The sequence below is a fragment of the Capricornis sumatraensis genome, chromosome X (assembly GCF_032405125.1).
Source record: "Capricornis sumatraensis isolate serow.1 chromosome X, serow.2, whole genome shotgun sequence".
Taxonomy (NCBI): Eukaryota; Metazoa; Chordata; class Mammalia; order Artiodactyla; family Bovidae; genus Capricornis; species Capricornis sumatraensis.
Genome location: NC_091092.1, coordinates 44142096 through 44158327, shown reverse-complemented (window position 1 = coordinate 44158327; position 16232 = coordinate 44142096). Strand labels below are relative to the sequence as shown.

Sequence of the window (16232 nt, the reverse complement as noted above, 5' to 3'; positions counted from 1 at the left end):
CCCCTGCCACTTGCTGTATGATCTTAAGCCAAGTCCTTTCACCTGTTTGAGACTCAGTTTACTCATCTATAAAATGGGTATATTCATTTCTTCACTCATCCAACCTCTACTTACTGCATGCCTCGTGTAAGGCACCTAAGATGTCTTCATACATGAATCATAAGGTCATTGTGGGGACTGAGCTCATAGCCACCACCGATACATGGTGTTGCTGTTAATTTGGGCCTATGAGCAATTGAAAGCATCAGGCTTTTGGTAATTCTAAGGCTTACAATTTTTTAAATGTATAAGCTAACAAGTACTTAGGAGACTTGATAATCCTGATTTCATACATTAGAAGGTGAGCAGAGCTCATCCCTTCAGGAAGACTTCCATGAAGCCTGATAAAACTGCTAAGGCTCTTGGATCAGCCCTTAATCTATCTTGTCACTTGGGCACAACAAGTTCCTCACGGGGGGTGATTTGTGACTTGCTTGTTTCACTCAATGGCATCAAAAAAATTTAATTTATACTCTATCGATAGATAGATTTTTACCATTTCCTTTTTTTGATGTTCTTTTATTGTTTCCAGCATCTGCTCACTCATTCATTAGACACATATGTTCTGACCTCCATGCCAGGCACTGCCACAGGTGCCAGGATGGGTTAGTACACCTCTCAAAGTCTTGGCCCTCAAGGAGTAGACATTTTAGGGAGGTCTATATATTTTGCTCACCCCCACTCCACACCAAACTATAAAGTGCCAGAGATCCAAGACTGCGGTGGCAGCTCTTCCCTTGATGCCTCTCAGACACACAGAGTGAGAACAGCTGAAGGCACATGGATGCCCTCCCTAAAGGCACTTTTTGCTGCCTTACTGTGTGCTGACTTACTAGAGTCTCATTTCCATTAGAATTTACATGTCAATACATATATGTAAATTAATCCTTATCAGAAATCTGATGAGGCGGGCATTATTTTAATCCTCCTTTTATAAAGCTACTGAGGTATGGAGAGATGAAGAAACGTGGTTAAAGTTCCTGAAGCTAGTAACTAATGAAGGTGGATTCAACCCTGAGCCATGAAGGTCCTCACGTCAAATCAGAGATCGCCCTCATTGGGCGGTTCTTACTAACACCACTTTCAAATTGAATGTGGGGCCCAGAGTCCTAGCCTTTGGTATCAGGTGGCATTTTCTGACTGCAGAGTCCTGGGGTGGCCCTATGTTCTAGGCTGAAAACTGAACATCTGGGAAAGAGCAGGCTAACCTTCATGAATTTGTTCATTTTCCTGCATCACCTTGGTTACCTCACTAAATCCAGCTCAGATAAAAGAACTTAATAAAATTGCTTTCACAGCCAAATTAGAAAATGGGCAAACCATTTTATAAGATACTAAGTGCATGGGCTCTTTGAGACTTAAAAGGCAGCCAATTCTAAGGGTAAAAACACCAAATAACAGAAATGAGAGTCATTCAGTTGCTGGAGATCCTGGTTTTTCTGCTAGAAGTTTGTTTTCAGGATGCGGAGACAAGATATCAAAGACAGAAGCAGACACTCACTTTCAACTGCAAAGCTGGCACCGGCAGGTCCACCATCAGGGGGGAAATAGATTTTCTTAACTAGGAAAGAAGAAAATATGATTGGGAATGAAATCAGGGACTGGGTTAGAAAGTGCACAGTAGCCCCCCAAGGAACCCTAAATCATGTGCTCCTCAATTTTGACATTTGACATGTTTTCTTTTATCAGATGCTACAAAAACAGAGACACTTCTGTTTTGTATGACCTTGGGGTTTTGTTCCCATATTATGGGCAGTGTTTCTGATCAAAGGTTGCTGACTTCTTCAACAGATCCTGGACTGTCAGCCACTGATTCATCCAGTGGCTATCAGCATTAGTTGGAGAGTATAAAGAGTTGGCAACAGTTGAGACTTTGGTGATGAATATTTGTTTGAGAATGGATCTAGAACTTTCGGGACTATGATAATGCTGGCATTGTGGTTTTGCTATGATGTGCCTGGCATATACTAGATGCTTGCTAAATCTTTGCTAAATTTGATTTGAACTGCATGGGCTTGTTTTGTTTGGGACGCGATGATTTGAGCTGTATTCTAACCATCCATCAAGACAGGGTTCCGCTGTGTGCGCACAAGCATATACACACAGTTGGCCTCATTTTCCCCTCTGAATCCAGCAGGAACAGATTTTTGAAAAAGAGGACAAGGGTGGGAATGCTCATAGGTTTCCCAAGCTTGACATTTTTATGATTTACTCTTTAAGTACATTGCTAATCAAACTCTGCAAATGATGGAATGGTATTTTAACAGAAAATTTGTTTTTGACATTAGGATGGAACACAGCATCTGACTTTAGACCTCGGTGTAACATAAATATACTTAGTTCAGAAGTAAAAGCAGCTTCTGGCAATTTCTTTCAGGTACAGACCAGGGAGCTGTAAAAGAAAACTCATCCAAGGTGCAGAAAGCCAAAGATGGAGCCCCAAGAAACTATGAAGCATCTATTATTACCAATATTTCGTGTGAAGGGCAAATCTTGCAGGAGAGTCACTTGTTTTTTTTGGTCAAAGTACACTTCAGGCCAGTTCTTTCCCATCCTTTTACAAAGAAGGGAGTCTTTTTTCTCGACGAGTATTTTGCATCTGCTGCTGCTGCTGCTGCTAAGTCGCTTCAGTCGTGTTCGACTCTGTGCAGCCCCAGAGACAGCAGCCCACCAGGCTCCCCCGTCCCTGGGATTCTCCAGGCAAGATTTTGCATCTAGTAGGTGCTAATTAAATATGTCGGGTGAGTGAGTAAATGGAATAAAACAGTGAATGAGCATTAAGGAGGTTTTCGTTTGGATGAGGAGTAGGGGGTCAGGGAGCAAAAGCCCCAGACAGCCAGGCACTATGACAGTCTCCACGCAGCAAGGGGGCGGCCTCCACTGTTTCTTTGAATTTTAATATGTGGAGCAGATGGTTGGTATAGACGGCCCTTGTTTCTACCCAGGAGTCTGGCATTATTGCAAGTTGCCAACCTGTTTGGAGGATAGTTTTGAACCTATAGGTGTATCACTGAGCTGTTTTACACATGGGTTATCTGGCAGTTCACAGTGAGATGAATGCAAGACCCTAAGATTTTAGGCAGCAGCCCATCATTTTTCTAGGCTAAGTCCGAGTCAGCAGACCCGGGTGAATATTCTGGGCCAACTGCATCTGGCTGGCTATCTATGCAACCCTGTAGTCATTAAACAGTGACTATCGATACAGCCTAGTGAAGATAGATGCTTTGTCCCTCAGGAGCCCCACAGCTGGAGAGGCAGCAATTAGTCTTCCCATCCCATCTCATGCCAACTCACTCTCAACCACAACCAATCAGAAGCAACCCTCCAACCGTACTTGGAGGCATTTCCTTACAGTGGGCTGAGCTGGGAGGCAGGTTGAAGAGCAATCCTGTGCTTCCGGCCATCTGGGCAGAGTTTCCATCCTCCCACGAGGCAGATTCTTGAGGATGGGTTAGGCATCTCTCTGGCTGGAGGAGACTTAGGAGGGGCTCATACTTCCCCTCAGGCTGGGGCTCCGGAACCAAGTGCCCAGTGGAAAAAGCATGAGGGTAGCCAGGCTCTGGGAAGCTGGGGCTGGCGAGGGAGGAGAAATGCCACAGCTCGCCAGGTTGAACGGAGGGGCCCCCAGTCAGGGACAGTGGGTGCTGATCCATAGGCATGAGACCAGATCCATTCAAGCTGCAGCTGGCGGCGCCATTTGCAAAAGGTACTTCCGGCTGTGGCTTTGTCCACGGAGCAGAGAAACGCCACTGATTTGGAGGCATGTCACTATCTGGGAAGGAAAGATTTAGAAGACAGGTTTGTTTACTGTTTTCAAAATGGAATTAGCTTTTTTTATGGTTAACACAGGGGCTTCCCAGGTGGCTCAGTTGTAAAGAATCCATCTGCCAATGCAGGAGATTCAGGAGATGGCAGTTCGATAGATCTCTGGGTTGGGAAGTGCCCTGAAGGAGGAAATGGCAATGCACTCCAGTATTCTTGCCTGAAAAATCCCATGGACTTACAGTCCAAAGGGTTGCAAAGAGTCAGACATGACTGAGCAACTGAGAATGCACACACCAACTATGTATGGTTAATATAATGTATTTTTAAATGTGAAAAATGTAGAGAAGGTTAAAAAAATCACTCTAAGCATAATATCAGAGACTATCAGTGTCTATCTTTAGGTGTACTTCTTTCCAGGATGTTTCTATATATGTACACATTGTTTTTCCATTTGTTCTCATGTTATTAAAATATCACAAACATCCTGCTATAGCAACAAATAGAACCAACACCAGCTTTTCAAATCACTGCATGGCATGCCGTCAGAAGGCAGTAACATGACTAACAAACACAATACTTGGGCAGCTCAGTTATTCCATTTTTTCAATTAACAACATTGGGATAGGCATCTTCATATATACATCTTTATATACTCATCCAACTAGCCCCTCAAGGAAACTTTTCTAGAAGTAGAATTACTTGATTAAAGGTGATTTATGTTGTTTGTTGCCATTTTTTGACTTTTATTTTATAGCTGATGTTTTGAATACACTGAAGAGAAGAACCCTTCATAAAGTTTTGTGAAGCCTTTCCTCTTCAATGTATTCCAAACACCAGTTGCCAGTATCATACAAGTCTGGGGTTGAAACTTCATTTTCAAGAACGGTCTGGGCCATGGGGATGTTAAGAGACTGGACCAAGTTAGCAAAGCAGATTAGCCAAGTAGAGATCGGAGCTAGAGGGGGTCAGTGATGGGTAGGAAAGTGGTTGCTTCATGGGCTCAGTCATGTCTGACTCTTTGTGACCCTGTGCACTGTGGCCCACCAGGCTCCTCTGTCCACGGGTATTCTCCAGGCAAGAATACTGGAGTGGGTTGCCATGCCCTCCTCCAGGGGATCTTCCCAACCCAGGGATCAAACCCAGGTTTCCCACATTGCAGGCTGATTCTTTATCATCTGAGCCACCAGGGAAGCCCAGTTTCTTGGACTTCTTCCTATAAAAGCAAAATGTTCAAGGTCAAGTGGTGACTCAGGTTCTTCTTGTAAAATTCTTGTGGACTAGCTAATGGGGATGGAGTCTCCTGTGGTCTCAGAGACACTATTCAAATTGTGCCTCTAACAGCAGCTGAATTGGAGTTCTCAAAGAGTCTTGGGCAGCTTGACATGAACGGATGTTTTCCCCATTCTCAACACCCACTCAGGCAAGAGGGGAGGTGGGAGAGAGCCCTGGCAGATGGTCCTTAAAGCCTGGAGGTTCTCATCTATCCAAGATAATGAAGGGGGCGTGGGTGTGGAGACAAAGGGAGACTGGAGGGCTGGAGAAGCCGTCTGGCCCCCTTCCCTTCCTCGTGCACCTCACCCAGCGCTCCTGAATGTTCAGTTTGCCTGGATCTTTTCTGATAGGTCTGCCCAGTTAATCTGGAGTATCTTACCCACCAGCACAGCTTTTCACGTAATATAGATGGTAAGGGCAAAACAAGCCCTACCCTACATAGCAGATATTCTGCTCAACTTTTTACATTGTTTAGGAGCGACGGTCGTCGGTTGGCTTCTTTTAATGAGGTCAAGGGCAATTAAACAATTAGCAAGATTTGTTCCTGACGATGACTGCTACTTTTGAAAACTGATATCTGCTGGGTAGTAGCAATTCGAGGCAGTATCTATGTGGGGTAGTAGCAATTCAGGGCCACTGTGTAGCACAAATAGAATAATTAAGCTGACTTAGGCTAATCACTGTTCCTGCTTCATATTGAATGAGGGTACTGCATGTCCTAAGCACAAATGAGAAACAATGTTTAGCCTCTGACAACTGGGCAGTTTCCATCTGAACTGGCCTTCCAGATCTCATACATAGGACCAAGGTTTGGAAGGCTTGAAATGTGGAAAGCAGGGCCCCAGCGTGTTTTGAATATTTTCTTTAACTGCTTCCCTTCCAGAATTGTCTGACTGAAAGGTTAAGGGGAGGGGGTGGATGTGCCTGTCCAAGGTCCCACTTGGTCACTGAGTGCACCAGAGCACAGTTTGGATGGGAGTATGTGGGAAGACACAGAGAGTCCCAATCCTGAATTCACAGTAACCCAATTGTAGGCCTTGGGGAGCCCAGAAAAGTCACCTTTCCAGGGCAGGCTTGGGTGTGGTGTCCCATGGAGTGGACACCCTGGACTTTGGTGGTCTCTTTCTCAGGCTTCTTGGACAAACTGCTCCAGTAACCACACCCGTCTAGTCGGAGAACCACTGGACTGGCTCATGGTGGCCGGTGCAAATAAGTGGCCCTGGTGACACTTCCTTACCCGAGTTCCCCCTCTTAGAGCCCCAGGCAAGATTCCACTGCCTTCTCAAACCCCAGCCTACACTAATGAATGGAGAGCAAGCAAGGAAAACCTTGGGGACATTTAGGGAAGGCTAGGTTTTTCATATTCTATTTTTTTCCTTCAGATGTGAGTCTATACTAGGCAGTGTTTATGAAATATTAACCACCCATATATTATGATGTCTTAAAGTGGATGCAGCTTTAGTCTTTTTTAAAATTGAAATATAATTGGCTTACAATATTATTTTAGTTTCAGGTATACAACAGAGTAACTCAATATTTTTAGAGATTATATTCCATTTATAGTTATTCTAAAATCTTAACTATAGTCTCTGAACTACACATTACATCCTTACAACTTCTGTCCATAGTAGTTCGTACTTCTTAATCCCCTTCCCCTAGTTTGCTCCTCCCGTCCCCCCCAGGCTGGATCTTTCTTTCAGTAGGAATACAAAAGGCTTCCAACCCCTGGACCCCTACTGTGAGCATCTAGCCCCTGCCTCTTAGTTCCATCCATGCCTCTAGCATTCACGAAGCCCCTGGTTCTAAGACCAGGTCCTGTTCAGAGAGCACAAGTCCCCATTTCCTCCTTATCCCTTTAGGATGAAAATGTCAAGCTACTCTCCCACCTGTTAAGCAAACCCAGAGACATCACCCATGACCACCACAGATGCTTCTGAGAGCCCCAGAACTTTCTAGAAAACACCTCTAGGCATCAAGGAGGTTGCTTCTACCCCAGAGGATCCTCCCTACACTCTGTCCTTGCATGGTGGCCCTGACACCCTGTTCCAGGCTGGCTTCTGGACACACCAACTTCAATGTCAACCCCTCAGAGTGGCTTCCCCTTAACAGCCAATGACAGCGAACATGTTTCCTCCCATGGAAGGAAGAGGACAATCCATGTAAAAGGTTTAGCATGGTGCCCAGGACCTTATAGGCACTCAAGAAGTGAGAGCTGCTGCTGTGGTTAATATTATTAATTATTATTTTGGTTTAGAAACGCAGCGTAGGCTCACATGCACAGGTTTCTCTCCTGGCTTGCAACACTCTACAGGATCAACCAGGAAAAAAGCCAAATGGTAACACGGGGGGCCTGAGGAGTCTCTTTGCCCTCAGTCATCACAGAAGGGAGGGGAGGAAAGGCCAGAGCCAAGGAGCCTGGGAAGCGGCGGTGCTTCAGGGCTGATATGGAGGATGGAGTAGATACTGGCTATAAAAGAGAGATTTCTGGGACTTCCCTGGTGGTCCAGTGGCTAAGACCCGCGTTCCCAATGCAGGGGTCCAGGGTTCCATCCCTGGTCAGGGACCTAGATCCCACATTCCACAACTAAAGATCTTGCCTGTTGCAACAAAGATCGAAGATCTGTGCGTCAACTAAGACCTGGTGCAGCCAAATAAATAAAATAAAAATTAAGAGAGATTTCAGAAGCCTTTGCTCCGTGTGTCAATTCCCAAAAATAATCCATCAAAGGTGGGCAGGAAAGATTGTCAATCTAGAGGAGCTTTTGTTTACTAAGCACTTACTATGGGCCAGGCTCTTTGTCTAGCATTCTGGATGCATCTCAGGAGAGCTTCACAACCGTCCAGATGAGAAAATAGAGACTCAAAGTGGTTCATGTAACTCGCCTAAGGCCACAGAACTAGCAGGTGGAGAGCTGGCTGAGTCTCAGCTTCACGCTTGGCCGGCTCTGCCTCCTATTATCTTGAGAATGCACCCACTCCTGCAGCTGGAAAGGTGGCAGATGAGCACAACGGGCCTAACATTTCTGGCAGCAATTTATCAGCAGATATCAAAACCCTGAAATCTGAGTGGACTTTTTGATATAGTCATTCTACCCACAACAATATATTTTAAGAATATAATCAATGATGCTTGTAAAAGTTGAGCTGCAAGGATATTCAATGTGATATTTACATATAGTGAAAGACTGGCAACAATCTAAATGTCCAAAAATTTTAACAGATTTGAAACACCTATAAAAAAGGATACTCTTGAGGCATAAAATGATGTCTTAGTAGAACATGAAATGGCAGTAAAGATATATATGGTTTATTACCCGTTAAAAATCCAAGTGACGTTAGGTTGTAAAACTTAGTATGGGCGCCTAGATGTGCATGTGGTTTTGTGTCCTGAATGCTTCTCTGTGTTTTGTAAAGTTTCAAAACTTAACACAGTATCTTTGTGATTAGAAAAATTAGTTTTAAAGTAAAAACTTAAGAACCCACTTGACTCAATGAACCTGAGTCACAGCTGTGAAAGGCCAGTGCATAACTGCCTGGTTGCCTTCCATCTAATCTTTCCTTCCTTCCTTCTTTGTCCCATCTCCACCTTTAATATAAATGCTGCTTTACAATGAAGTCGAAGCCGAGAACCCTCTGAACACACACACATATCTTGCCCCCATGAAGTTCCCAACTTTGGCCTGACCGATGTGCACACACTGACACTCCCCTCTCTGCCATTTTGGCTGGTGGCACTTGTTTCTGGTGTATTCACTCCAGAAACAAAGAAATATTATTTGTATTAGCTGAGGTTGAAATAACACTAGGACAGAGAGACAGCTTGTGGGGGACAGCTCTGTTTCAGGGCACCCCATGTGTGTGTAGGGGGGAGACTTTCCTACTCAGTCTCACCCCCTCCTTCAAAACCACCTGTCTAGGTCCTTTGCTGATTAGCCAGGTTCCCTTTCCCAACTGAAATGGAGATGAAATACAGAACATGTGCTTGTATTTTGAAAATGGCTAAGAGCTCTGTGCATGCATGTTCAATTATGTCCGACTTTTTTGCTACCCCATGGGCTGTATGTAGCTTGCCAGGCTCCCGTTTGTGGGATTTTCCAGGTAAGAATACTGGAGTGGGTTGACATTTCCCCCTCCAAGGGATCTTCCTGACCCAGGGACCAAACCCAGATCTCCTGCATTGGCAGGTGGATTCTTTCCCACTGAGCTACCTGGAAAACCCACTAAGAGCTCAGTATCTAGAATCAAATGATCTGATTATGAACAGCTGCTCTTATGAGCTGTGGGATCTTGAACAAGTCACTTGATTCTCTGAGCTTCATTTTCCTTATCAGGAAATGAGCACGGTGAGAGTTAACCAAAAGGTTACTGTGAAGATTCACTAAAATAATTCACGTGCCAGCCCCTGGGAAAGGGCCTGGAACATAGGAAGCACTCAATAAATGTTGGCCATTAGAAACATTATTAGTGAGAGTGCTAATGGGCAACAGTGTGGATGACCTAGAGATTGTCCTACTGAGTGAAGGAAGCCAGACAGAGAAAGACAAATATCATTATGATATTGCTTATAGGTGGTACCTGAAAAGAACTTATTTATAAAAATAACACAGACTCACAGGCATGGAAAACAAACTTATAGTTACCAAAGGGGAAAGAGGGAATATAAATTATGAGTTTGGGATTAACAGATACACTCTCACAAGGAACTATATTCAGTATCTTGGAAGAATCTGGAAGGGAAAAGAATCTGAAAAAGAATAGATACATATTATATACTTATATATAACTGAATCATTTTGCTGTACATCTGAAACTAACTCAACACTGTAAATCAACTATACTTCAATTTTTAAAATTGAAAAAATAAATAAAAAAGAAAGAAACCCAGCATTTCTTCCCCAACCCCATTGGATTCTGGAGGAGGGGAGGGGAGGAGACTGTCTATGAAAGACCTCAGAGGGCTCAGGTTGTGCGAATACCTTCTCTCAGCAGCCCTTGAGGGAAGGGAGCCAGCCCTGGGGCTGGGCTCATGGCTGGGACAGGAAGAATACAGGGTGGGTTGTGCACCAAGACAAGCCCCCAGAAATGGTAATTTATGAAGCTTCTCCGAGTTACCTACTCTGAAATCGCCAATGTCCTTTTAAAAGGGAAACAATTCAGATACTTTCAGCCTGTGTTTTCTTTTCTACCAGTAGGGCCAGTATAAATTATACCTAAGTAAATAAAAAAACCAACTTGGATTTGAAAAAAGCAGCCAGGAAATTCAATGGCATTTCCTAGCCACATGGGCCTGTCAGAGTACCCTTAAAATGTGGGTGAGCCCGCCATGGGAGCCCATGAATGGAAGCCTGTTCTCAGCTTAGCTGGGGCCTCGCTGAGGCCAGGCAGCCTGGGGCAGGCCTGCAGGGGCTGAGAGGATGCTAAGCGTCGGACGAAGAGCCACTTTATGGATTTCCCACCATTTTCGAAGCTGCGTGCAGTTCATAGAACACCTCCAGTGAGAACCACTGGGGACACGTCTTCTTTCAAGGGACCCTCCCCGGAGGCAACAGAGCTTATGAGAAATTTGACTCCTAACTGTGTAAGAGAGGCCTTGAAGAAAAGAGGCTTTCTCCTTCATTTGTTCCGTCAGCTGGACAAACACCGGCCTAACCCACAACACATGCTGCGAGGGAGATTTCTTCACAGTCGGGGGATCTGTTAGACTATCACACGGAAAATGTGACAACACAGAAGGTAGGTAGAGAAGAAAGCCGCCTCTGTTTGGCCAGAGAAGGCTATCTTGGGCCAGATACAAGACCACGTCCAAGCTTCCTTGGTGGGCAGGGGCTTCATAGAATACAAAGTGAAGTCAGGAGAGTTAAGAAACAGGGCGGCAGCCACCCAGCAGAAGCCAGTGGACAACTTGGAGGCTGAGGGGATGGTCCTGCTGGTTTGAAGGCGGGCCCGCACATCCACTGTAGACATTCAAAAAACCTGCCTCGAGCCCTCACACACCACAAAAATTAACTACCACCTCCATGGCACTTACTATGTGCCACTTGACATGAGTAATCTCACGATTCCTCCTTTAGTTCAATGATACTCAGTTTTACAGATGAGGAAACAGAGGCCCAGAGAGATAAAGTGATGTGCCCTGAGGTCACATGGTTAAACAACAGTAAAGCTGACCCAGCCCCAGGGTGCCTGGGTCTAAAGCCATATACCAAATGATACTGTCTCTCCAGTAACCCCATCAACAACAGACATCAGCACCCTGTGATCCAAATCACAATTTCATTCATTCTCTAAATATTTATTGAGTACCTTCCATGTGTCGGACATTAGGGTGGGTACTTGGAAAACAGCACTTAACAGACCGACAGCGTCTAGGGGGTAGGAAGAGATAAGAAACCCGTAAAATACACAATATGCCCCATGGTGACGCATGCTAAGAGAAATAAAACAGGGTAAGACAGTGACAGGGTGGAGACTTCTATGTTTTAAATAGACTGTTCAGGAAGGCCAGTCTGAAAGACGACATTCTAACAGATTTCAATAAAGGGGAAGTCTTGCAGTTACCTGGGAAAGAGCATTTCAGGAAGAGGGGAGAGAGGAAGTGCAAAAGGCCTGAGGCAGTACTGTACCTGCCACACGCTATGAAGAGCAAGGAGGCTATGCTGGAGTGAGAGGATGATGAGATCAGAAAGATGACAGGGGCTCAGGCAAGTGAGGGCCCCCTGTAAGGCCTTGGATTTGACTCCAAGTAGGATGAGAAGTGGAGAAGGCAATGGCAGCCCACTCCAGCCCTCTTGCCTGGAAAATCCCATGGACGGAGGAACCTGGTGGGCTGCAGTCCATGGGGTCGCTAAGAGTTGGACACAACTGAGGGACTTCACTTTCAGGTTTCACTTTCATGCATTGGAGAAGGAAATGGCAACCCAGTCCAGTGTTCTTGCCTGGAGAATCCCAGGGACGGGGGAGCCTCATGGGCTGCCATCTATGGGGTCGCACAGAGTCGGACACGACTGAAGTGACTAAGCAGGAGCAAGATGAGAAGTTACTGGAGGATTTTGAACAGAGAAGTGATATGGTACAACTTTCTGATTGCTACTTTGAGAACAGACTGAAGGGGAGCAACAGAAGCAGCAGAGAGACTGATGAGGAGGCAAAAATCCAGTGGGGAGAGGATGGCTTTTCAGACTAAGGGGACAGAAGTGGAGGTGGAGAAACATGTTCAGAGCTCAGACAAACTTTGAAGGTAGAACTTACAGAATTGTTCAAAGGGTTGGATGTGGGGTATAAGATAAAGAGAGGAGTTAAAGATGACTGCAATTAATTGGAAGGATGCAGCTGCCATTCATTGAGACTATGGACAGAGCAGGGTGAGGGGAAGATCAAGAGTTCAGCTTGGGGGACATCCCTGCTGGTCTGGTGGTTAACACTTAGCCTTCCGGTGCAGGGAGTGTGGGTTTGATCCCTGGAAGGGGAGCTCAGATCCCACATGCTTCTCAGTCAAAAAACCAAAACATAAACAGAAGCAATACTGTTAACAAATTCAATAGACTTTTGGTCCACATCAAAAAAAAATCTTAAAAAGAAAATTTAGCTTGGGACCTGTTTGGTTTAGATTCCTATTAGCTATGTGAAGTGAAGATATCAACTAGGCAGCTGTGTAGATAAGTCTGAAATCCAGTCTGGGTAAAGATATGATATTTCATCAGCACGTAGGTGGTGTTTATGTAGATGGTATTTAAGACAAAGAGACTAGAATAGATCCCCCAGGGCGTGAATGTAGAGAGAGAAATTGAGATCAAAGTCCTAGGGCCCTCAAATGTTTAAGAGATGAAGCCTTGAAGAGAAGAGGACATTCAGCAAAGGAGACTAAGAAGGAGGGGTAACCAGGGAGAGAGGTGGAAAACCATGAGTATGATATTATGGAATCCAAGCGAAGGAGGTTACTTCCAAGAGGAGGGAGCAATCAACCGCAGCAAATGCTGCTGATGAGTCAGCTAAGACGAGGACAGAGAAAGACCATTTGCTTTGGAAAGTGGAAGTCTCCCACGAGCCTGGATAACAGTGTTTCAAAGAGTGATGAGGATGACAGCCTGAGGGGAGCAGATCCAAGAGAGCAGAAGAGGAAGAGGAAAGAGCATGCATGGACACCTCTTAGGAGTCTGGCTGCGAAATGAAACCAAGAAATGGGACAATAAGCAACCAAGAATTGGTTATATCTCAGGTTGGGTTTACGAGGCAAGGAGAGAGAAAATGAGGGATGACGAATTGCTGGTGCTGACAAAGAAACGATTATCATATATTCAAGGCAATGTGTTTAGAATTAACTCAGAGTCAAATAGCCAAAGTGGACAGACTTAGCTATGCATGAAGAGCCTGGGATTTTGACCCTTCCTAGGAGCCAGATAGAGCCTCTGAATCCCATTGACCACATGGATGGGCTTTTACCCACACATCAATTCCCCAAACGACTCAAGAGCAGCCATTCCAGCAGCTGCTCTGAAGTACTCAGCACACCCTTAGACAGCACCTCCATGCTCTCCACCCAGCCCCTGGTTCCCAGTGGTAGCTTTAGTACCTGCTCCTACTATGCTCCCCTTCCACATGTTTCCTGAACTCCAAAGAGTCTCTGAGAAAACCATCTCACCTGACTGGAAAAGTTATTTCTAGGAGAGAAGCAAATCTGAAAGGCTAAAGAGGCTAATACACCAATTCCCTATCCAGACCCAGAGTCTAGCCAGTCAGAGTGATGGCTTCTGAAAACCAGTGAGCTCTTCACCCACAGGCAGAGGCCCCCTCCTGGGAGGCATGTCCAACCTCCAACGGGAGCAGGGCATTCAATGCATAAGCTCAGCACCTTTTGGCATTGTGCTCTTGAAGTAAGTGTTTTGAGATGAGACAATGCTTTAAAAAAAAAAAATCACCCAATAGTGTGTGCAATAGACACCCCCAGTACTGTTAAGGGTAGGGAGACGGATGCAGAGAGACAATCATTTTATCCACCTCCCTCTGGCCCACTCCACCCACTATTAACTGAGAGAAGCCTGGGTGTTTCTACAGGGGATGCATGCCCAACTCCTTTGGTGTTCTTGCCCTGTCAGACCAAGGTAGTAACAATAATAATGATGCTCTCATCGCATACTGAGTGGGAACCTAGCATTTAACCTAATTGAGGACACAATGAAATCCGTATATTAATTTGATTAAAGTGTCTTTTTTTTTCCTTTTTTTTGCCCACGCCATGTGGCTTGTGGAATCTTAGTTCCCCAACCAGGGATGGAACCTGTGCCTCCTGCTGTGGAAGTCTTAACTCCTGCTGTGGAGTCTTAACCACTAGCCAACTAGGGAATTCCTTAAACAGTGTCCATTTTCAAACGAAACTTCTGAGAAAGGGGTGTGGCTTCTCACGGAACAGAATGATGTGCCTTTAGCAAATATACACACGTCTCAGAACATCAGAACTGTTCTTTGATGACAGCCTGATAGGGAATTCCAGCCCCTCCCTCCCGACATGCTCACCATTCCTCAGCAGCACATCTCCGCTCGGGCTGGAAGGGTTCTGTCCCTGGGGGCTCTTGACATTGCCCAGAGCTCTGGAGAAGTGTTCATCCACCACACTGCTAATGTCCCCTTGGAAATAGGTGAAAAGGACACAGCGGGAATTCCATTCAGTTTTAATAGGGCTCTGTGTGTGGACGGTGGTCTTCGTCACGTCTTCCATGATGACTCAGGGGAGAGCTGCAGAGCAAACGCAAAATGTTACTGGCGCTCTTTTTCCAAGCGGTTTGGCTAAGTTGGCAGAAGTGGCTTCCTTGAGGACAAGCAGTTTGCGCCTAAGGTTCAGGTTCTCTCACTGGGGCTCCCAGGAGCTGCGCAGCTGCTGAGCAGTCTTCAGGAAAAAAGATAAAGTGCTGAAGGGGTCCTCTCTTATAAATGCAAAAGAGTGCCTGGGAACGTGATTAGAAGAGCATCAGGAAATGAAAAAAAAAAGGGAAAGAAAAAGGACACTGAAGCCAAAGACTGCAGTATTGCCAGCTGGGGAAGTGCCTGCCTCCCACTAGATTCCCCTGAACAAGGGCACGAGTCCTCCAGTAGACCTTGACTAAGCAATCAGTGGATACTGACAATTTGTTTCCCTAGCAAGCCTGGATTTCCACCTTGCCCACTTCTGTGCAGAAGCACCAAACATACCAAATTCTCCTGCTCCCCCTGACATGGTGATTCGTGTGGGATGGGGTCCTGTACTCACCCCCACCCCATCTTAGAATTAGCAATTACAATCAAGGCCTCCAGACAGACATACTCTGCCCAGAGTCACTTAGAAAATGTCAGAGCTTTAAATCCAGGTGCATATTGTTTTATTTTTATTTTTTTGGCTGCACAGTGTGGCTTGCAGGATCTCAGTTCCCCAGTGAGGGACTGAACTCGGACCATGGCGGTGAAAGCCCAGAATCCTAATTACCAGGCCACCAGGGAATCCCCAGACAGACACACTCGGCACCCAATGCAGCTAACATTTTTCACACTGATACTCTGTTGGGAAAGAGCACTCTGTTCACCAGGCTTCCTGTGCGCCTAGAGCGGTGCCTGCTCAATATTGAGCAAATGCTCCAACAGTCATTTGCTGAATTGCCTTCAACTTGGCCTCAATGGGTCCTACCTGTGAGCTCCCTGAGGGCAGAGGCTGTCCTTTTTTGCACCTAGGCAGGGACCAGGCACGCAGACGGCACTGCAGAGAGAAGCCATGGCTTTTCTTTACCAGGGAAATAATAGTTCTGGGTGCTTCGTCACCTCTGGCCATCCAATCCAACTTGCCCAGAGTTCTGGCTAAAGACATTCTAGTCATTCTGATGCATATAATGCAAATGACTAGAGTTGAATAGCCAGTCTCCTGGTCTAGTCTCTGAGATCCAGGAGGATGGGGGCCATTTCTTATTCATTTCTTTATCTCTAGCACCTAACACTAAGTAAACAATGGCTGAGTGATGAAATGCCATTTCGTGCAGAGAAAGCACAATGCAAGGAAATCACACCAATTAGGGCTCAGAGGACCTGGGCTTGCCCTTGACTGGGTGTGTGCCTTTGGGGAAATCACAGGGCCTCTCTGGCCTTCAGATTCCTCTAGGGTAAAATGAAGAGGTTGGAGTATATGAATTCTCCAGCCT

The 16232-nt window shown here is 45.6% G+C and overlaps 1 protein-coding gene across 1 annotated transcript; it reads right to left on the bottom strand.

Annotated features, from left to right (window-relative positions):
* Positions 1–1481: 1481 nt before the first annotated feature.
* Positions 1482–14788, bottom strand: VGLL1 (vestigial like family member 1). The gene is made up of 3 exons (XM_068963127.1): positions 14587–14788; positions 3374–3811; positions 1482–1600 (listed from the first exon to the last, which is right to left on the bottom strand). Exons 1-3 carry the CDS (start codon positions 14786–14788, stop codon positions 1482–1484), a joined length of 759 nt encoding a protein of 252 aa, XP_068819228.1.
* Between the last annotated feature and the right edge of the window lie 1444 nt (positions 14789–16232).